Below are 22,459 nucleotides of genomic sequence, written 5' to 3' on the forward strand. Positions count from 1 at the left end.
GATCACTGCTCCCCCTCATCCTCCATCCAAGCATGCTGTACACCTGGCTTATCAAAATCCTTCAAGGTGGGATCAAAAGCTGCCTTTTTTGTCAATCCCTCCCAAATCCTCTGACAGGACTAATGGCTCTTTTTAGAATCTGCTGATATTCTTCCTCTTTGTTTTATAGGGAGTTGAGGAAAGACCCGTCTCTCAGATAGATTACTGGCTCTCTCAAGGCAGGTCTGAGGCATCATTTGCTTGTTTGTTGGCTTTTTTTTAACGAAGTCATGTTTGTAAAGCTTGAGCACAGTGACTAGTGTATAATAGGGGAACTGACTGAGGTCCAGAACAAGGGCCACTGTGAGAGAGTAGAATATGCCACCCCAAATATGCCTCTTTGGTTTAAGGATTATTTTGAGCTCATTATTTTGAGAAAAAGCAGACAGAGGAGAAGCACTGAAAACAGAGTAGAAGTTACCCTTTCATAAGGGAAATTTACGTTTATAAAGGAACTCTCCATTTGTACGGGTGTCTCCCTCTCTGTACCAGGAAAGAGGGTGGACTATAGATCACAGGAGACTTATCAGTGATGAAGGAACAGACTTAAATCTGCATAATAAATCTTACCCTTATTTACTGTACCTTTCCTGGTCACTTCCCCATTACTTGCTTCTCCCACACTTTTCTTCCTTTGTTTTAGCTGAAAATGGTCCTTAAGCTCAAGTTCTAGCCACCTCTTTGAGGTACTCTTTCCTGAGTTACTCTTCCTATACATATAAGGTACATGTTAAGAAACTTCTGGTATGTTCTATCTTCATGTCCTATCAATTATTGAAGGAAGAGTATTGAAACCTCCAACCATAATGGTGGATTTGTCTGTTTCTCTTTGCTGTTCTACCTGCTTTTGCTTCATGTGTTTTGAAGATCTGTTAAGTACATAAATATTTAGGATTTTTACATCTTCTTGATGAATTGACCCCTTTGTCATTATGAAGTGACTTTATTTCTATGAAATCAACTTTGTCTAATATTAATTTAGCCACCCCAGCTTTCTTTTTTTTTGCAGTACGCGGGCCTCTCACTGTTGTGGCCTCTCCCGTTGCGGAGCATAGGCTCGGGACACGCAGGCTCAGCGGCCATGGCTCACGGGCCTAGCTGCTCCGTGGCATGTGGGATCTTCCCGGACCGGGGCACGAACCCGTGTCCCCTGCATCGGCAGGTGGACTCTCAACCACTGCGCCACCAGGGAAGCCCCCCAGCTTTCTTTTGACTAGTGCTTGCATGTACATCTTTTTCCATCCATTTTTACTTTTACCCTATTATCTTGATATTTAAGAATGTTTCATGCAGGCAGCATATAGTTCAGTCTTGTTTTGATAATCAATCTGACATCCTTTATCTTTCAATTGGGGGCGTTTAGGCCATTTTCATTTAATGTGATTACTGATGTAATGAGGCCTTGAGTCTATCATTTTGCTATTTGTTTTCTATTGGTCCTATAAGTCCTTTGTTTCCTTTTTCTGCCTACCTGTAGATTAATTGAGCATATTTTATAATTCTATTTTATCTCCTTTATTGGCTTATTAGCTATAACTCTATTTCTTTACTTTAATGGTTGCTAACTTATGACTATCTACCTTCAAGTGATATTATACCATTTCATGTATCATATAAGTACTTTACAGTAGTATACTCCCATTTCCCCGCCCCCAGCCTTTATGCAATTGTTTTCATGCATTTTACTTTTACATATGTTATAAACCCCACAAAACATTGTTATTGTCTTTGTTTAGCCGATTTTCTTTTGAGATGTTAAGAAATACAGTCCTGCTAAGAGAGGCTTTCTCAACCTGTGATCTGCAATCTATGTTGGGCTGAGAGTCAGGAAATGACTGAGGACCCAAGCCTTTCTCAAGAGCTTCCTTTTGATATTTCTCAGCCAGCATAAAAAGCCTGAGAGGCAGCATAGTGACAAGGATCAGATTAAGGACATTGTCTTCCTCTTAAGTCTATTGTTTCTGATGGTCTCAAGTAGCTACCTTTACGTTAAGGAAGAGAGAACTGTAGAGCAGATCAACCAGTAAATGAGATTTCAGAATTTTGAGCAATATTTAAACGACATATTATGAGATATTTCACTGTGGTTACTCGCTCGTGCAGCTGACAGGAGGCAAAGAGCTGGAAAGACTCCTAAGTGTCAGCAGATACTCCTATTGCCAACAAGACAAGTCAGGCCTGTGAGCTGATCTCGAACCAGGGGGTTCCATCTGATTCCCCCAGAGTCTGGCGTTTGATTTTGCTTCCTTCAGTACTATCCCCTCCCCCGGGCTGGCCTTCTGATTTGCCTGGAGCCCCAGGTCTGTCATAGTGACCTGCTCAGCCCTCCCCACATTCCCATACCAGATTCCTGTTCCAAAGCTCCAAACACCCCTCCACCACTCCTAATAAGGTCTCCTTGACACCATTCATGGGCCCAGAGGTCTACCTGCTGGACTAGACTTACAACAGGGCCTGTGCCCCAGGGTGCACCCTGCCCCAAAGCCAAGTCCAGTCTCCAGATACCAGCTCCCTTCGTCAGGCCTGAACTGCCACCCTCAGCATCCAGGTATTGAATGAGGAGACTTCAGGTGTCATGGAATCCACCTGCCTGTCCAGGTAGGGCCCTCAGTATATGGTCAACTATTAGAAAGGTGTTTCTCACAATTAACTGAAGTGTCCCTGAATATAACTTCCACCTGAGATTCTGATTCTGCCATCTTCTCAGTTTATAGAGAACTTCCCTACTTCCTGTTCCACCCGAGCACCTTTCGGACAGAAGACCCATTTAATCACGTGTTCCTTTTGCCTGCTCTCCTCAAAACAAAAGCATTTTTAGCTGAATTAAATTTAGAAAAAAAATATTGCTCTTCTAAGGATATGTAAGATATAGCTGGTCTCAGAGTGGGGGAAAGTAGGAAGAAGAAATCCCAATCTTTTTTTTTTTTTTTGGCTGCATTGGGTCTTCGGTGCTGCGTGCAAGCTTTCTCTAGTTGTGGTGAGCGGGGGCTACTCTTCATTGCAGTGTGCAGGCTTCTCATTGCGGTGGCTTCCCTTTGTTGCAGAGCACGGGCTCTAGGCACGCGGGCTTCAGTAGTTGTGGCACGTGGGCTCAGTAGTTGTGGCTCGTGGGCTCAGTAGTTGTGGCTCTCAGGCTCTAGAGCACAGGCTCAGTAGTTGTGGTGCATGGGCTTAGTTGCTCCATGGCATGTGGGATCTTCCCAGAGCAGGGCTCAAATCCATGTCCCCTGCATTGGCAGGCGGATTCTTAACCACTGCACCGCCACCGGGGAAGTCCCTCACAATCTTTGCATCAAGGAATTTTCTCTCCTACTTGATAGGAACAGGAGTAGTCCCAGGCTTTCTGGACCCTGAAGCTGGTGCAATTTTGTGACCCTCTTAAAAGAAAGAACACAAAACACCAAATACACACAAAAAAATTTGTCTTGAAATAAGGAAGCAAATTGCAACAAATTAAAAATTTGTGTATAGCTTAGAAATAAAAGAATCATAAACCCCCCAAATTAACATATTTTTATAAACTGCCTGAGACACCTCTATTGTACTTTTTCCCTATATTTTTTGGTCTGCACACTCTGATCGTAGTTCACAGAACAATTTTGTAAAATGATTTTTTACAGAGAGAACAGAAGGATCACTCAGGCTTTCTTCTAGCATGTTTGATCAAAACCGGCTTTTCATTGATGGTTTAGAAAAGTCTTTCAGCTTCACAATTCATTATTTGTAATACCATGTATATTGTTAGGATTTTTCCCAAATTTGGGGAAAACTATCAAGTTCCCTTTATATAGGAGCTGTATCTAATTTCAGGGACTTTCAAGTTTTCTTGTTCGGTGACTCATCTTATTCTTGGAATTGACTACACTCAACACCCATTTTGCCACCAATATCCTCACAGTGGCTTAATATGAGTTTTATGTTATGTCAGTATTTCATGTCAAGACAGCAAAAACTTAGGAAGACTCTATATAGGCGTGCTTGCAAGAAGCCATTTCAGACTGAGGGAGAAGTATGAGCACAGGCAGCCCCAGCAAAAAGAGAAGTTCCATGGATCAAGCAAAGGGCACGGGGATGGTGCCAATGGGTGATAAGACTAGGGTGTTAGACCAGGTGAGAAGGTGGAAAAAGTGTCAAATGTAGCACATATCTGAAGGCAGAGTCTCATGCCTTTAAGTTAAGAAATCAAAGCCACTAATGAATCACTGAGAAGATGAAAGTCAACCTAGTCTAGTGCTAAGTCCATGACATGAACCTTGGATTGAATCCTAACTCTGCCAAGTACCAGCATGTGAAACTTTGCTAGCAACATGACTTGACACAGAAGCGACTGCAAGCCACACACATGGACAACCTCAAGTCCCACTAAATGTATCTCAAATCAACTTCCCCTTAGTCAAATCCTCAAAATGTCCTCCCCCATTGCCACACCACCAGACTCAAGAGGAAGGCTGAAGTAGCAAGAAGCACCAACCCTAACTAATTGCAGTTAAAATATTTCCTATAAACTTTACAAAAACATATGACCATGTGAACACATTGCTAAGGGCTCTCCCAGGGCTGCACAAAGGGATGATGCAAGTGAGGGGCCCAGAAATTTAAATTTCACTAGCTTCATAGTAAATTTATTTCTTGGTGGAGAGCATAAAACAAAACAGACACAATGTATTAGTTATCTCCAACTGAGTTACAAATTATACCAAATCTTAGTGCTTTCACATACACTTATTATCTCACAGTTTCTGAGGGTGAGGAGTCCATGCTGCCACCAAGGTGTGTTGGCCTCAGGTCTGCAGTCTCATCTGGAGGCTCAACCGGGGAATGAGCCAGTTCTAAGCCCATTCGTGCGGTTGTTGGCAGGATTCACTTCCTTCAGGGCTGATATACTTAAGGCCTCATTTCCCAGTTGGCAGATGGCCACAGGCCACTCTCAGTTTCTTGCCACATAGGCCTGTCCAACTTGCTCCATTAAAACTACCAAAAGAGAGAGTTTGCTAACAGGAAATCATTTATAACCTAATCATGAAAGTGACACTCAGTATCTTTGCCGTATTCTACTGATTAGAAGCAAGTCACTAAGTTTAGACACTTGGAGTCTCCTCCAAGAAGAAGCTCATCTCCAGATTAATTTTCTATCTTCCTCCACTGGCAGGGACACTGGACAGGATACAACCTGGCTGGTTGGCCTACAGGGTAGGGCAGAAATTAGGAGTGTCTCATCCACTGTGACCATAGGCAGGGCTGGAGATTAAATGCCAGACTCCAGTCAGATGTCTCAGGCTGAGATTCAGGTCTCAAAATGAGTCATTAAATGCAGGACTGGGACAGATATCAAAGCTAAGAGCAGAGGCAAATGGGAGTTGGAGGACTGGACAAGAAGTGATCCAGGTAGTCCTTGAGGTAAGTGACTGCCACCTGTGGCCAGGTATTTACTATCTTCAGGTTATCCTTGTGTAGGCAGTCTGAGTCCACGTAAGGGGCCAGGATAGGACAGAGAGAAAGGACATAATAAAGAGTTAGCCAGAGGGGAGAGGAGTGAAATAGGTGAGGGAGATCAAGAAGTACAAACTTTCAATTACAAAAAAAATGAGTCATGGGGATGAAATGTACGGTGAGGGGAATACAGTCAATAATAATATAATAACTTTATATGGTGAAAGATGGTAACTAGACTTATGTAATGTATAGAAATAGTGAATCACTATGTTGTGCACCAGGAACAAATATGGTGCTGTACGTCAATTACACTTCAAAAAACAAACACACAAATAAACTCATAGAAAAAGAGATCAGATTTGTAGTTACCAGAGGCAGAGGATGGGGGAAGATGGAATTGGATAAAGGTGTCAAAAGACATAAACTTCCAGGTATAAGATAAATAAGTACTAGGGATGTCACGTACAACATGATTTTTATAATTAACATTGCTGTATGTTACATATGAAAATTGTTAAGAGAGTAAATCCTAAGAGTTTTCATCACAAGGAACAAATATGTTTTTTCTTTTTCTTTTATTTTGTATACATATGAGGTGATGGATGTTCACTAAACTTATTGTGGTAATCATTTCATGATGTATGTAAATCAAATCATTATGCTGTACACCTTAAACTTATACAGTGCTGTACATCAATTATATTTCAACAAAACTGGGGAAAAAATCAGGTGACACCCCCCATCAAAATAAAATAAAATAAAAAATAGACTTAGCAACTGTGTGGAAAGAGAACAAATACCACCTGATATCACTTATAATGTGGAATCTAAAATATGATACAAATGAACTTATTTACAAAACAGAAACAGACTCACAGACATAGAAAACAAATTTATGGTTACCAAAGGGGAAAGAGGGTGAGGGAGGGATAAATTAGGAGTTTGGGATTAGCAGATACAAACTACTATATATAAAACAGAGAAACAAAAGGTTTCTTACAGCACAGGGAACTATATTCAGTATCGTGTAATGGAACTCATGGAAAAGAATATGAAAAAGAATATATATATATATATATATATATATAAAACTGAATCATTTTGCTGTACACCAGAAACTAACACAACATTGTAAATCAATTACGCTTCAATTAAAAAAATAAAAAAAAAGAGTCAGCAACTGTGTGGAACAAACACTCCCCTGCTCTTTCTCCCTTTCCTCTCTGGGGACATTTTGCTTGTTATACTACCTTTGCTTCCTTCAACAAATATTACCTTGTTCATCTATTCATTCATTCAACAACTGTCTATTAAGCTCCTATTATGGACAAGATACAGAGGTAAACACAACAGATACCTGCCCTCAGAGGACTTTTCACCTACTTTCATGTGAAAACTGAGTGGAAGAGAACAAAGATTAAACTCAAATTAAATCAGTCAATCTGGTTAGTAAAAAAATCTTAGGAAAAACACTTGGGAAACTTATCTATTCACTCACATACATCTTCTATGGACAAATATTACTATGTTTCACATATTCATTCATTCAACACCCACCCCTTGAGCTCCTGTCATGGGCAGGTACAGAGGTGAACAGGACAGACACACCTCTGCCCTGTGGGTGTGGATGGCAGACTACGTGCAAAGAAACCAGTGCTCTGGGCTTCCCTGGTGGTGCAGTGGTTAGGAATCCGCCTGCCAGTGCAGGGGACACGGGTTCGTGCCCCGGTCCGGGAAGATGCCATATGCCGCAGAACGGCTAGGCCCGTGAGCTACAACTACTGAGCCTGCGCGTCTGGAGCTTGTGCTCTCCAACAGGAGAGGCCGCGACAGTGAGAGGCCCGCGCACCGCGATGAAGAGTGGCCCCCGCTCGCCGCAACTGGAGAAAGCCCTCGCACAGAAATGAAGAACCAACACAGCCAAAAATAAATATTTAATTAATTAAAAAATAAAAAGAAACCAGTGCTCTGAAGCCAATAAAGTGGAGGAACAGGACAGCAGGCACCAGGGACTCAGGGACGGACAAGACAGAACCGGCCTCATCCAGGGTGCACACCTAGTCTAACAGGGTGACTGATGGGAAAGCAGCAAAGTGACTGAGCCCAGAGACCACCAGCCCTTTGCCCTGACTGCACCCCTGATTCCAAGCAACCAGCTCACGGCCAGGCAGGGGTCTCACAGCATCATGGAATCACAATTACAGAATTTCAACATTGGAAGAGGCCTTAGGCCTCTGTCTCCAGAACTGGGAAGGAGTATATGGACAACTGGGGGGAAACATTAAAAGGACACATCTAGTGGGCAGTAACCGTCGTAGAGCCCAATGTGTCCGTTACTGGTATTGGGGGAACAATGTGAGTCAATTGATTTGGTCTGTTTTGTGCAAGACTTGGAATTGAGGCCCTGCCTTACCCTTTTTCCCCCTTAAAATTTGGTGAAATTTATTTTTTTTAGTAGCAACTTTATTGAGATATAACTCACATACCACACAATTCACCTTTTTGAAGCATACAATTCAATGGTTTTCATTATATTCACAGAGTTGTACAACCATCACCACAATGAATTTTAGACCATTTTCATCTAAAGAAACCACATACTCCTTAATAGTCACTCCCCATTTCCCTCCTCCATCACCTCCAAGCCCTAGGCAATCACTAACCTGCCTTACCTTTTACTGCCTATTTGAAATGAAAAGGTCACATGCTCTGTGAGCCTCAGTTTTTTTCACCGACTAACACATCTTCTCGGTGGCCACACACCTTCATCAACAAACACTGTGGGTCTGTGAGTAGAACCCCAGGCTCTGCACAGTGGGGCACCAGGGTGGGGCTGGGGTCAGACTCTCGGAAGACAAAACCTGAGTTAGGTGGCCCATGGAGGGAAAAATATCTCTGGACAGTGGAGTCAGAGGCCAAAGGGCAAATACAAGCTCAGGGCCGGGGACCTGGGCAGAGATGCCACAGCACTAGTGGCATTTCCTGGGACAGTGATGGCCTTGCACGTCCTCCTCTGGCAGGCCCAGGGAGACAGTCCCACAGCGAGGTAAAGCCCTTACACTTTGGAGTCAGACGCCCCAAGTATAAGTTCTGGGTCCTGACTTGCTGGTTGTGTGAACTTGAGTTGACATAACTTCTTAAGCCTCGCCTGCCTCATCTGTGAACTGAAGGAGGAAACCGGGACTGGGCTCAATGGATCACATCTCACAGACGCACTGAACTCCCCTCCCAGCAGCCAGAGCACTTTGCACCCAGCGGCAATGCAGTCACACCCTCCAACAGGCCCAGAGGTCTCGCCTCCCCACGCCTGCCAACACCAAGCACACTTTCAGGAATGGTCACATCGATTAGGAAAGCAGGGGATGGTTCCAACCTCCGCAGCTGTATGCTGCCCAGCCCCAGCTTGCTCAGGCCCCGGAGAGCCCTTCTAATGAGGGCTTCTAATGAGCACCCACCCACCTTCCCCTCACAGCTGGTACCAGCTGCTCGTTACCCCACTGCAGCTGCCAGGGTCTCCCTCACCTGACTGTGAGGCCCCTTGGGGGTACCCTCACCCCACACACTGGCTGTAGACGCAGCTAAGCACCTCCCCCTCCCCAATCTTCTCCCAGCCCACCAGCATCTTCTTCTCCCAAGGAACTGGATTTTACACATGCACACACTCACGTGAGCGTACACACGCCTCTTCCTTTTCTTTTTTTGGCTCTTCACATGTCAACCAGAGCTAACACTTATAAACTGAGCCTATAAACTTGACCCTGAAAGAGAAGCTGTAAACTCTCTCATCCGGGGATCTCCAGACCGGCGCTGAACACACGCTGGGAGAAAGGAGATTACTTCCTACTCCCTGCTGCCTGCTTTCTAGATCTTTCCACCCAGATTCTTGGGCCTAAGACAAGTACATCAACTCCCATCCCCAGCTGCCTCCTGGGAGAAATCGACCTGAAATTGGGTGCCTTGGTGTAGGAATCTGGAGGCATCCACAGCTGGGCTCAACCTAGAACTCAGAGAAGGAACGAGGCTTCTTGGCATCAGCCAGGACCAAGAAACCCAACCCCGGCGAGCTTGAGAGGAAAGGAACGCATTGACTCACATAGCTGGGAAGGGCAGACGGGGGACGTGGACCCAGGGCTCAAACGCTACCATGTGTCACCATCGCCCTCTCCACCCCCGCTTCCTGCTTCCACACGAGTCACCCCTGTTTGTTTCCTCTGCCGATGGGAAGTTTCATGAAGAGAGTCAGGGAGCTGGCCGGGCAATTCCATCAGCCCCGAAGAAGAGCACCCCTCTCCCAGCGCTGGGAGGACTCCCGCGGGTCCTGATTGGTCACATGCCCAACCCTCCAGTCCCAGGGCTCAGTCTGCTTCCAGAAGGAGGATAGAGAAAAGTGTGCTGCAGGCAAAAACAGTAGCTACAACAGTCCTCTGCATGGCAGCTATTTTCAAACATGCAAAACTTCATCTCTGTGTCAAAATAGAGCCCGAGTGCTCTAAAGTACGGGAAGAGTCTGGGAGGCTGAGAAGGCTGCCAAGAAAAGCCATTCTGCAAACAAAACTGTGTGTGCTAGAAGGACAAGGAACCTCCTGGAAAGCAGTTTGTAGCAGGCTTCCTTGAGAGCACTGGCATCTCCTGACCTTGGCTGAGGAGCCCCTGCTCTCATCTAGCTGGAGCCAGGGTTGCTTCACTTGGGCATTGTGCAGGAAGGGAGGGCTCAGGGCTCCCTCCACCCCGACCCTCCCCCTTAGAATGACCCCTGAAGGTGTCTCAGAGCAGCAACCCACCGCCTCGCTGGAGAAAACTCCACCACCTTCTATAGAAGGAGGTCTGCCTCTGGCTCATTCCTGCTTCAAGGTCTCAGCCAGGTGGGCTCTCCTTCATCCTGTCCCTGCAGGTCCACAAGGAGTGTGACCGTGGGTCCTTGGGTTCTGGTCCAGACTTCCACCGTGAATGATATGGGCCAGCCGGCCTCCCCAGCCAAGGCCCCCTCTAAAGTAAGCACATCCCACAGAGACATGAGCACTCCTCCTGTTAGCAGGCTTCCCCCTCACCCTGGAGTAACAATAGGCTCTTGCCCCGCCCCGCCCCCCATGTGCCAAGACGCCTCCAGCTCTTCTGTGCCCTTCCTGAGGCCACAGACAGGAATGAATGTCTTTTGAATGAGAAAGCCAACCCCAATGTGAGGAAGTGACCAGTGCAGGTTGGATCAGCAGGGTATGCAGAGGATAATGAAGGGAACAGTAAAGGTAGCCAACACCAGAGGAAAACCAGGGACAGAACTGGGATGGAGGCAGCAATAAAAGTGATGACGAATAAAACAACAGCTATATTCCTTGAGCACTTACTACACGCCAGGCCTTAAGTGCTTTAGATGCATTAACTCAGTCATTTGTTAGTTTTAAATGTACAAATGCCCTCCAAGATATTTCTTAACTACAAAGAGAAAGTACCTTACAGAGGAGAAACCAGGTTAAACAAAGGTTAAAATTGCCAGGAATGGGACATATTGACACCAGGAGCCCCCAAGAGAATGCACTGAGGACAAAACACCACCTCTGTGGTATTCTTGCCAAAAATACAAAACCTCCAACAGGCCCAGAGGTCTGCAAATCGTGAGAAAACATCAGACAAGCCCAAGTTGAAGGACATTGTACAAATAACGAGTACACTTCAAAAAGATTAAAGTCAGGAAAGGCAAGGAAAGGTTTAGAAACTAATAGATTGCAGAAGGCCAAGGAAAAATAACTACATGTAATGTGGGACCTTGAACAGGAGCCTAATGGACATTAGTGGAAAAAACTAGTAAAATCCCCGTAAGGTCTATAGTGTAGGTAATAGAATTAGAGCAGTACTGATTTCCTGTTGTTGGTTGGTTGATATTCATTTTGATCGTGATGTGGTTATGTAAGACGTTAACGTTAGGGAAAGTTGGGTGGACATATATGGATACTCTCTGCTCTACAACTTTTCTGGAAACAAAAAATTAATTCAAAATTAAAATTTAAAAATTATTTTTGAATTTCAAGTTTTCTAAGTACAAGATTCCCCAAACAAATCAATCCCATCTCAGAAGAATAACTTACAGGGTTGGTCTACCAGCAATGAAAAGTGCCCAGACTTTGAGTAAAGCAGAAAATATTTCGTTTGCCATATTATTAAAACTCTGCCACAGCCGAGTTCTTTAAATTGTTATAATAGCTCCTATTTGTTGAGCAGGTACTCAGTTGCAGGGACCGTGCCAGCTCATTCCAATAAGCACCTCTGCAATTTCTGGAAGTGTGACCAGCAAGACAGGCCATGAAACGCCCCTCCCCCACCTCATGGGCCAGCGGGCTCTCCATGGGGTTGTGCTGCATCTTCTGTTCATCTTGTTCTCCAATCCAGCAGGACGCCATGAGTGAGAAGTTTCTCTAGCTTTTCTGACCATGCATCACAGCCCCTCCCCTCTTCTTCATTCCTTCCACAGTGACTCACTCTGGGAGGCTTTCTGAAATCAAATAAATAAAGGCATTTCCCACCAACTCTAAGCCCGACAACTTTAGCCCTCAATACTCATTTCTTACATCCCACAAGAGGAAAAATACATGTGAGATTACTGCTATTTAAGAGGTTCGGGATTGCCCAGGTCTGATCATTTTCTTGGTTCTTTTCTCCTTGTGCCTCTCTGGGGTTCTCCCATCTCACCAGCCAGGAGGATAAGAGCAGACCAGAGGCCACACAATTTGCAATTCTGGCTCCTGACTGACTGTCGCTCCGGTGTGCTGGGCCTCAAGGTTCTGACGGGCAGAACAGACAGGACTTGAGCCTTGTTGCCATTCTGGACCGTGGCACATGTTGCCTGACCCTGGGTCTCTGCACAGTGAGGTTTCCTGCTAGGCCCCTCCAAGCCTGTCCCTTGGCTAACTTTGCGATGTGCCAACAAAATTCTGTTTCCATCCTCTTCTCTACCCACAGACTGGAAATAAATCATCCGATGATTGGTATACATGTCATGACTGTATCCCATTTTGCAATGAGGTGGGGCAAGTGGGAAAAGGCATTCTGAGCCCAGTGCCTTGAACCCTTGAACGAGAGGAGAAGAGTCCAGAGGGCCACTGATTCAAAGGAGGCAAGCGCCAGGCCTTTGTCCAGGGAGAGCTTGGGTAGGACCAGACCGAGGCGAGGAAGGCCTGGCCACTCAGGAATTTGGGGCAGCTGAAGGGGTGCTGCCTGGGCGGGACTGGGTGTCTGTGAACAAGCCCCAGAGCCCCCTTCCCTGGGCCAGCCCTCACTCCCACCCCACCCGTCAGTAGCTGCTGCACAGGGGACAGCGTGGAGGACAGGGCAGGGGGAGAGAGCTCTGGCCCAGGCCCTTTCAGGCCAGTTCCCGTTGTCACCACCAGGATAATAAAGACAAACAAGGGAGGGAAGGAGAGGCCTCGTGCCAAGGCAGTCAGAGGAGGGTTGAGGGTGCTTTGAGGGGGAGCTCAGGGCAGATATCAACAAGGACAAGGCAAGGTAGCAAGTGCTCTGCCGCAACAGCAAAGGAACTGACCTTGAATACTAATCTTCTTCCTTGATCAGAGGGGCATTCACACATCCACCACGCTCCTGGGCAACCCAGAGCCACTTGGAGGGGAACTGAAGGTCTGCACCCGACCCCTACCTGCCCCAGAGGTAAAAGCATTCAAAGAGACCAGGAGCCAAGGGACAGTCCTTTTAAGTCAGGGGAAAATTTACCGTAGAAACCATAAAATGGAACCCCTCCCATTTCGTAAGGCCTCCCCCAGACCTGGGGCCTCAGAGACCCATTTCCCCAGGATGGGGGATGGGGGCAGGGGGGACATCTGAGGGGTCTGACTGTGACCCTAAGTCTGTAAAGTGGACAAGTGTGACCCCGAGTGTGCTCGGCTTCAAGGCAGATCTGTCCCTACAGGGAGAAGCCAGGTAGGCAGGTCCTGCAGAGGAGGAACTGAGTGAAGGGCAGGAGGGTGGCAGAGGAGGAGAGGTGGGCAAGAAATGAACTTGAAAGGTTTCCCACTGGTTTCTTCACTGGAGGTAGACTGAAGAGTGGGGTTCAGTGGTGGGAATACTGGGTGCAGCAGGAGGACCCTAAGGGAGAGGCCCGGCAGGAGGCTGTGGGAGCAGCGTGGGCAGCTCAGAACCAGGGAGCTGACAGAGAGCTGACAGGATGACAGGATGAAGGGAGCTGACAGGATGAAGGAGCAGAGGATTTTGCGGTGGCGCATATGGGTGAGGAGTGCCTGTCGCACAGGGTGGGCAGGAGAGCGTGGGGTGAAATGCCGCAGAGGTCAGGGGCTAGGAGGAACAGCCTGGGGATCCCAGTTCAGAATAGAGCGCAGTCAGAAGCGCTGGCCTCCTCCCACTACTAAAATCACCTTGAAATGACAATAAGGGAGACAAAAATGAAGAAACCCAAGGCAGCGCTGGCAACGAACATGGTACCAGCAACAGAAAGATTTCCTCTCGGAAAGATGGAAAACACACGGAATTGTATTAACGGACAAACAAGAAGGAAAGCACAGTCCAGAACATGAACGAGAAAATGCTGCAGGGGATACGCGGCCGGCCTTCCCATGGGAGCCCCACAGAAGCTCCCAGGTTCGAGGAAGCAATGGGGGTGATTTGACTGAGGGCCTGGCTGCACACCATCTGGACCAGTACTGCCCCCCACCAAACACACACACACACACACACACACACACACACACGCACGCACGTGCACACACATATATACACAAGTTGGGTGAGCATGAGCTCAGATGCTCACATGCTTACATGGTAGTTTAGTTTCCCTAAACTGAGCAGAGAGATGCAGTATGTGGGTTGGGAGAAGCTAAGCAGAACACCCCAAACAAGCCCAGAGCAAAAAAGGGAAAGGCAGCTCCAGCTTCTGGGGTCAAATCTACCTGTTCCCCACCTGCTCAGCCCCTGAAAGGACATCGGCCTAAACCAAGACACACACGCATACAAACCCTCACTCCAAATGCAGGGAAGTGGCCTTTTGGGTGAATAGCCTTGAAAAAGAAATCTTTCTCAGGAACTTATAAAGTCAGTTCAATCCTTCGTTCACAAAAATGGCAAATAATCACTTAATATTCTCTTCATAACCAAGCCCTTAGAAAATCTGTGGATTATCAAAATAAAAGTCTAATTTATTTTCTTATAGGAAGTCATTGCATCCATAAAGAACAGGCGGCTATGGAAAGAGAAGCATTCAGAGAACAAGATATTGCTTTGGAAATTTTTTTAAAAAGTAAAAGACATAGCCAAAAATAAATAATTTCTGTAAAGGGCTAAGTAATAGAACAGTTATGACTGAAAACTAAATTGTTTCTGTCATGGACTGTAATGATAGTTACAGCACAACCCTAATCTACTCAAAATCGTAGCACACTTGAATGTCTCAATAGAACTGTTACAAAAAATAGCCCAGCCCCTCTACCCCCCGCCAGGGATGGAGGAGGGGTCCTTCTGACGCAAGTTTTCTGGACTGTTCTTCAGAGATGCCCCAGGGGCTAGGCTCCAGTTCCATGGTGCCCATTGGCTTAACACACACTCCTATTGGCTGTCTGCCTTCCCAACACCACTTCACCATGGACCATGCACCTGCATTTCCCAAAACACTAACCTGACCTAGAATCCTCCTCTTTACAATCTGTTTCTGGAAGAACCCCAACCAAGGGTAGGATAATATCTTTTTATTTTGATATAATTATTTTAAAAGAAGAGGTGGTTGAAGTTGGTACCAAGATCAGAGTTACTGATGGCCTTTCAATAGAATGGTTAGGAAAGCCAATTTGGGGAAGGGCTTGGATGATGAGCTAGAAGAGAGTGTTAGTTGAAGACAGGCTAGCGATGGGTTGTATACAGGATGGTAGGATTCCAGAGCAATGAGTGAGCCCATGCTGACACTGAGGATGCAAGTTCTTCATGTGGCCGGCTTACTGCTTGCGTAGGATGAAAGAGCATTTCCCTGATACAGGGCAGCTGTTGGGAAGCTGCAAGCACCATTGTTCAACCGCCTGGCCCCTGACTTCGAAATAAGCCCTTGGATTACAATCAAATTAAAAACTCTACTTCTGCTGCTTCAGCACAATCAATACATTCCCTTTCACAATGCACAACAGACAGGAAGAAAACAACTGCCAAAGCTCAGAAGCCACTACTATGGTTGCTTGGGTGAAAATTCCTAAACACAGATTAAAGTGAGAGAAGCAGGAAATAAACCCAAACAGGGCTCCATCTTTCAAATAAACCTAAATGAGGCTTCATCTTTCAATTTAAGGGCATACACACACACACACACGCATATACACACACTAATGCAGTACTTCAATTATTCTAAGATGTAATATTTCATTTTTTAACACCCCCACAATTGAGGCATATTGTACAATTGATACAAATCATATTGGGCTTTTTAGTGGTATATAAAAAGTACTGAATCTTACAATTAATAAATATGGAATTTCATATGTGATGTGAACAAACAAGATTTCAGGGCCTCCTTAAAGACAAAAGTGCCTCATTCTTGGCCTCTACCTTTCAAGATATTAAGGGCGGGCTTCCCTGGTGGCGCAGTGGTTAAGAATCCACCTGCCAATGCAGTGGACACGGGTTCGAGCCCTGGTCCGGGAAGATCCCACATGCCATGGAGCAACTAAGCTCGTGCACCACAACTACTGAGCCTGCGCTCTAGATCCTGCGAGCCACAACTACGGAGCCTGTGAGCTACAACTACTGAAGCCTGCGCGCCTAGAGCTTGTGCTCCACAACAAGAGAAGCCACCACAATGAGAAGCCCGTGCAGCGCAGTGAAGAGTAGCCCCCACTCGCCGCAACCAGAGAAAGCCCACGCACAGCAATGAAGACCCAACGCAGCCAAAAATAAATAAATAAATACATTTATAAAAAAAAAAAAGATACTAAGGGCAAAAAAACTTTCAAGTGTATTGAGACCTAAATAAATCATGATAAATATTTTAATTTTTCAGATTGTTAACCCTAATTAGGTAAAGCTCAGTTTCAAAATTACTTGGCAGATGACCCTAGCATTTAAAAAATAAAACTAATATAGAATTAACATAAAGGAAAAATGAATTTATCCTATAATCTAGACAGCCCAGCACATGAAGTATTTACTTTCCTGTTCTAAACAAGAATTTTTACTTCATCTGACATTTTTCTTAAGGCAAATCACAGAAAAGTTAACTTTTGGCCCAAGTAAAGGCTTCTTTCATTTCAGCTTTCCTGGAAGTGAAAATAAGCCATCCTTTACCTTCATAAATGCTTTCTTCCTTCCTGCATCTAAGGGAAACAAGATAACCCAAAACATCAGACTTCCAGACCATACCAATCAGGAGTAGAAAAGTAGTAGGTGGTCACCCTTTGGGTGCCTTTAATTCTGGATTCAACTTCAAGTGAGACTCAAACTTCCTGCCCTTCTTTTCCATTCTCTCTCAACCAACTCAAGAAAGGAAAGCAGGGTCAGGGATGGAAATGAGCCATTCTGGTCTCTTTCATCCTTTTCCTCTTAAGGTGTGGTTGGGTTTATGAAAAGTCCAAACTCTGGCAATGCTCATTTAGCCTTTTTGACCCTCAAACTCAAAAACCCTCAAACTCAAAAACAACATGACTTGGGAGTAACCATGAAAAAAGGTCCAAAAAGCAGTTTCCACTGAGGCCTCAGTTATTGAACAGTTCTCCAAGAATGAATTAGGCTGTGATGCTTACATCCAAGAGATGGAAGCTCAGGTGAGAATCCAGCTCATGGGCACCAAAAGCCCTTGCACGGGATCAGTCAGTACCAACACTGAGCCCAAGCATGTGAAAAGCTGTAACATCTAGTATCCCTTTGCTGAAAAGGGTCATCCCATGAGGTCGATGACCAGTGTTGTGGGCTCAGGTGACAACTGCATGAGAGCTTCTGTCAAATAAAGAAGAGCCAGAGAGCATCTCACCCACCAGACATTGTCAGCACCAAGGACTGATGTTCGAATAATGGCACATGTCAAGAAGAGGCTCACCAAAGGCCCTCAGTGGTCCTCCAAACATGTTTCAAAACCTGCTACATCTCTTCTTTCTCTGTAGACTTGAAATCTCAGTGAAGGAGACTCCCTAAAAGAAAAAAATTAAATCTTCCTCAGAGGAGAAATCTATTACTTAAGAACACATGGTCAAGTTACATGGACACAAGCAATTTGTGAACCAAATGCCTATGAATGCTCTGAGAGCTTCATTACTTGTCTCTAAACCTGAGGTGGTGATGTGGCCACCACCCTCTACTCACAACCACTGGAGCAGAGAGATCAGATGCAGGCACATGAACCCTTTAGAAGGACCAAGCTTACAAATCTTCAAACCCATATCACGTATCTGTGCCCTCATACTCGCTCACATGTATGGCCTCAACATTCCCACTAGGAGAGGACAGTGTGCTACATGTTCTCACAACACTAATCCTTCTGTTTTTGGAGTTTCATCCAATGCCTACTTGTTTTTAATTGAGCTTTAGCAGTTTCTTCTCAACAAAAGTCTAGGAAAGAAACTTGAGTGGTCAAAGCTGCTCCATGTTTCATCACCGTGGATACAAACCCCAAAATGGACATGGCTTAGGATGATAGAATCTTTAAGACGCTGCTCCATTCCACTCACTCCATTTTCAGTGAGTATAAAGAGTTAAATCCTTTATACTCACTGAAAGTGGAAGCGTAAATAAGTATTCATACTCCTCCCTAAAGACTCTACATGGGAAAGCACTTTTAAGAATTTTAAATACAAAGACAGATGAAAAGGTATAGTTCAATATTACTGTAATAGTTTCTGGGGGAAAAAAATGGCCTATTTGGGGAAAATGTAATTAAATGCTGGACACAGAGATTATAGGTTACACATTACACGTGACAATTAAAAATATGGTGACTTTATTTCCATCTTCTTACAGTCCCCAGTATCACATCTGGTAAGAATCTTCATATCTATAACACAAAAATGTCTCAAGAAAGCATGTTACAAGACAGTATATATAAGCAACAGTTTGGCAGAATTCTAGTTCATATCCCCCCCAAAATTTTTTAATTCAAAAATAACAATTAACTTTATTTAACATATGTTATACTTACTACTTAAAATACCATGCTCTAGTTAAATAATTAATCAACAACACTGTATACAAATAAAATATTACACAAAATATATTTAAGAAAATGTTTTGGTATTTGATCTGAACAATAAATAAAAACACAGGCACTTCTACACTGAAACAGGAAAGCAGTCACTACTCAGGATAATAATTTTGTATAAGCAACACGTAATCATGTGGCAAGAACAGAATTCTGCAGTTTTAAACTGACAAACCACTGATAAAAAGGTCTGCAACTTCAATCTTTTCACTTAAAAGTTCAAAAGTTACATACGCTTTCCTGGTCCACAATGAAAAATCATAAACACAATATGGTTACCAGGGTCAATTCAATCTTCAGTTTGAAGATTATGGAATCATACCATTATTTTCAAATACTAAAAAAGAGAGAACTATCACGATACCACCCAGCAAATGAAATACAAGATAGTTAAGCTTCCTCCTTATTATGACCAAAAGACCATAACAAGATAAACTGGATGAATGTCACACGGTGATTCCCATTTTGCAAAACTGATTAGATTAACCCAAGGAAATGCTGGGGCAGCAGGAAATTTCAACAGAAGTTAACTTTTCCAGACTATTTAAAAAATTCATCCAAATTTCATGAAAATAAATGTAATTCCATTTCACAAAAAGCATTGAGTCATATATAACAGTGTCTTTGTAGCCAGTAGGTTTATGAATACCTAAATTGCAGATAATTCACTCATTATAATGGGAAATAGGATTACCATCATATGAGGGCAAAACAAAAATAACTTAACACGATCAGATTCCAGAAACATGATTTCAGATGACAAGGGGGACAAGTTAGAAAATAATGACCACTAGCCAGCAGGAAGGGTCAGAACCATTCATCCTGTCATATCCTACATAAAAATTAGGATCTTCTGCTTTCCCTCTTCAGAAAGTACTACACTGAAAGGTTTAGAGGTCCTCATATGGATACTACTCATAAACGCAGTTTTGATGGTTTTACATAGAAATTACCTCTAATGTGAGAGAACACAACATGGGAACTATTCGAGATACATCTTTCTATGCAAAATTTAGTTTTGTACATAATTTAGCAACTTAAATGAGCATTTTGCAACCGAGACCAAATATCAATCATCTCTTGAGGTTTTCTACTATGTACCAACATCAAACCTACATAGGAACAAATGTTATTCCTGTTTTTCTCTTCTATATCAAATGTCCTGAAGCCTTTGTGTTTCTCTGGAACGAGGCCAAGTTTCTGAAGGCACATTCCAGTATAAACGTCATCGATGGGGTAGAGAAGGACCTGGTCAGTTACATTGTATAGCCTCAGGGCCAGGTGGCCGGAGTACAGGAATCCACCTCCCCCTGCATAAGGTGGGTAGACGCCAGTGTAAACAACTTCCGGGATGTAGTACTTGAGTTTCTTATCCCGATGAGGTCCAGCATTGTGAATCACATCACCTATAAACAAATCTTTGGCTTTGTTCTTGGATAAGCTATTCAAGTAATTCAGGATGTGATGGGTGTTCACAAAAACATCATCATCACCCTTGAACACGAACTCAGCATTTGGGCAGGAAGTGCTCACCCACCTGAGAAAGAGTACTTCTTTCAGAGATAAGTTGAAGAAGGTGTCTCTGTAGTTCCACATAAGAATGTCTTGGTGTTTCTCACTCTCAAATTTCAGCATATCTGAAAGGTCAGGATGGTTGTCCTCTGGGGAGGTCTGGCCCAGTAAGAAGACTCGCACCACTGTTTGGTTCCCCATATTGGTTTCTTTGCCCCAAGATTCCCGAATTGCTTGCCTTCTGTCGAAATGTGAAGTAAGGGACTTAATCGCCAGCAATAAGAAGGGCTTCTTTGCACACTTATCAGGTTGATCTATAAGCAGTGAATAATTTCGACATCTCAAATACAACAGAAAGTCTTTAAATCTGTCTGGCAAACTGTCGAAACCTGAAACTACTGATGTGACCCTCAGGTCAGGTTCACAATAATTCAGATGGCTTATGTTGGAAAATCCGTATGCTTCCCCTGTCTGGTTGGCTAACATGTTCAAAATGGGATTGTACTTCCTGTTCAGCTTTTCTTGTTCCCTGTTCCAATATGCCTTGGGAGGGTCAGATATCTTCCAGAACTTGTCTTTGGGTATTATTACTTCCCCTTTTCCATTTTTTTCTTGGCTACTGCTTTTGGAGACTTCCACAATCAAATAAATGAAGACATTTACCATCATCAGGATTCCCAACAACTTTATTCTTCGACGTCCAACACTCATTTCTCATATCTGAAATAAAAGAGAGGAGCATTGTATTGATTAGATTATTATTAATTGCATTTGCTCACATGCCACTTGCCTCTTTTATGTCCCCCGGAATAGCGGTTTAGAGCACAGATTCTAGACTTGCACTGCCTGGGTTCAAATCATGGCCCTATCATCCTAGACTCAAGCTCTGTGACCTTGGGCAAGTTGTATGTCTCAGCTTCTCCATCTGTAAAATGGGGATACATAACCCATTTCATAGGACGGTTTTGAGAGCTATATGCCTTTATATGTAAGCTTTTAAAACAGTGGCTGGCCTATAGCTAGCTAGTGTATAAATGACCCTTAACGCTGTGGCTGTTTTGGACACTGGAGGGCAAAGATATGCATTAACTAGATAATTCACAGGTGCTTCAACTTCCTTGCTTACACAAGGACATATACAAATCAGTGTGCTGCAAACGGATGTGGTCACAATTCATAATAACAAATACAGTTTATATTTGTTATTATGGACATACCTGCACACACACATAACTGTATTTATGTGAGCTGCAACATGTGCAGTTCCATGTCATTTACTTTGATCCCCTATTTTACTCTATTTTTTTTTAAATGGTGGCCACAACCTTGAATTGTTTCCTGACCTTCCATTTTACAGATGAGGAAACCAAGGCAGAAAGATTAAGACACTTGCCCAGGGCTGCAGGGTTAGGAGGTGGAGGAGACACTAACCACACTGAATGTTCAGAGAGATGAAACCAGCTTCATACCAGCTTCATCCAAATCGCCCACAACTGAGACCAACCAAAATGTCATCAATAGAAGTTTGGATTATGAAACTGTGCTATATTCATACACTGGAACAACCCCTAACAATAAAGAGGAAAACTACTGCTACAAGCAACAACAGTGTAGTGAGGGAGAGACAGACCTCAAACTCCATTTATGTTAGGTTCAAGAAGGTAAAATTAATCTAGGCCCTAGAAATCTGAAAGTGATAGGGGTAGGGGTTTTGAATGGAGAGAGTCAGGAGGGGCCTTCTTGGGTATAGAAATATACTGTGTATGTCTTGATCTGGATGAGGTTTCATGGGTGTATACATTTGTCAAAAGTCAAACTGTATTCTTAAGATCCCTGCTGTTTATAGCAAAGAAGGAAAAGAGAAATGAAAATGACATTTTAGTGAAATATCAAAGGCCAAGAATAGATTTCAGGCTGTAGGCAACAGAACAAAGAAAGAGTAATGAGATGGTCTGCTGGGGTTGTAACTGCAGAGTTCTAACACTAGTGAGACAGATGGCCCAAGAACAACCAGTTAGATAAGCTTGACATTAAAAGACAACCCCAAAAAGTGGAATGGCAATACTCGGTAAAGAATTTTCTTATCAGGCTGGGACCTCCCTGGTGGCACAGTTGTTAAGAATCCGCCTGCCAATGCAGGGGACACGGGTTTGAGCCCTGGTCCGGGAAGATCCCACATGCCACAGAGCAACTATGCCTGGGCACCACAACTACTGAGCCCACGTGCCACAACTACTGAAGCCCGCGAGCTCTAGGGCCCACATGCCGCGACTACTGAGCCCACGTGCTGCAACT

At 44.2% G+C, this 22,459-nt stretch overlaps 1 protein-coding gene across 5 annotated transcripts in view; it reads right to left on the minus strand.

Moving 5' to 3' along the window:
- B3GNT2 (UDP-GlcNAc:betaGal beta-1,3-N-acetylglucosaminyltransferase 2) overlaps window positions 1-22,459 on the minus strand; it is a 161,712-nt gene that overhangs the window by 112,615 nt on the left and 26,638 nt on the right. Inside the window, exons 2-3 of one of the 5 annotated variants that reach the window (XR_009521444.1) lie at window positions 20,828-20,884; window positions 17,436-17,588 (exon numbers count right to left, since the gene is read on the minus strand). Coding sequence is in view for 2 of the 5 variants with exons in the window: in XM_060026517.1 (XP_059882500.1) it covers window positions 19,682-20,875 (1,194 nt within the window). In the remaining 3 variants the exon portion in view is untranslated. Of the gene's footprint in view, window positions 1-17,435; window positions 17,589-18,292; window positions 20,885-22,459 lie in introns of those variants that run through there. The other 4 variants (XR_009521446.1, XR_011246680.1, XM_060026517.1 and 1 more) reach the window with 4 other exon arrangements.

This window comes from Delphinus delphis, chromosome 12, assembly GCF_949987515.2.
Source record: "Delphinus delphis chromosome 12, mDelDel1.2, whole genome shotgun sequence".
In the NCBI taxonomy this organism is placed as follows: domain Eukaryota; kingdom Metazoa; phylum Chordata; class Mammalia; order Artiodactyla; family Delphinidae; genus Delphinus; species Delphinus delphis.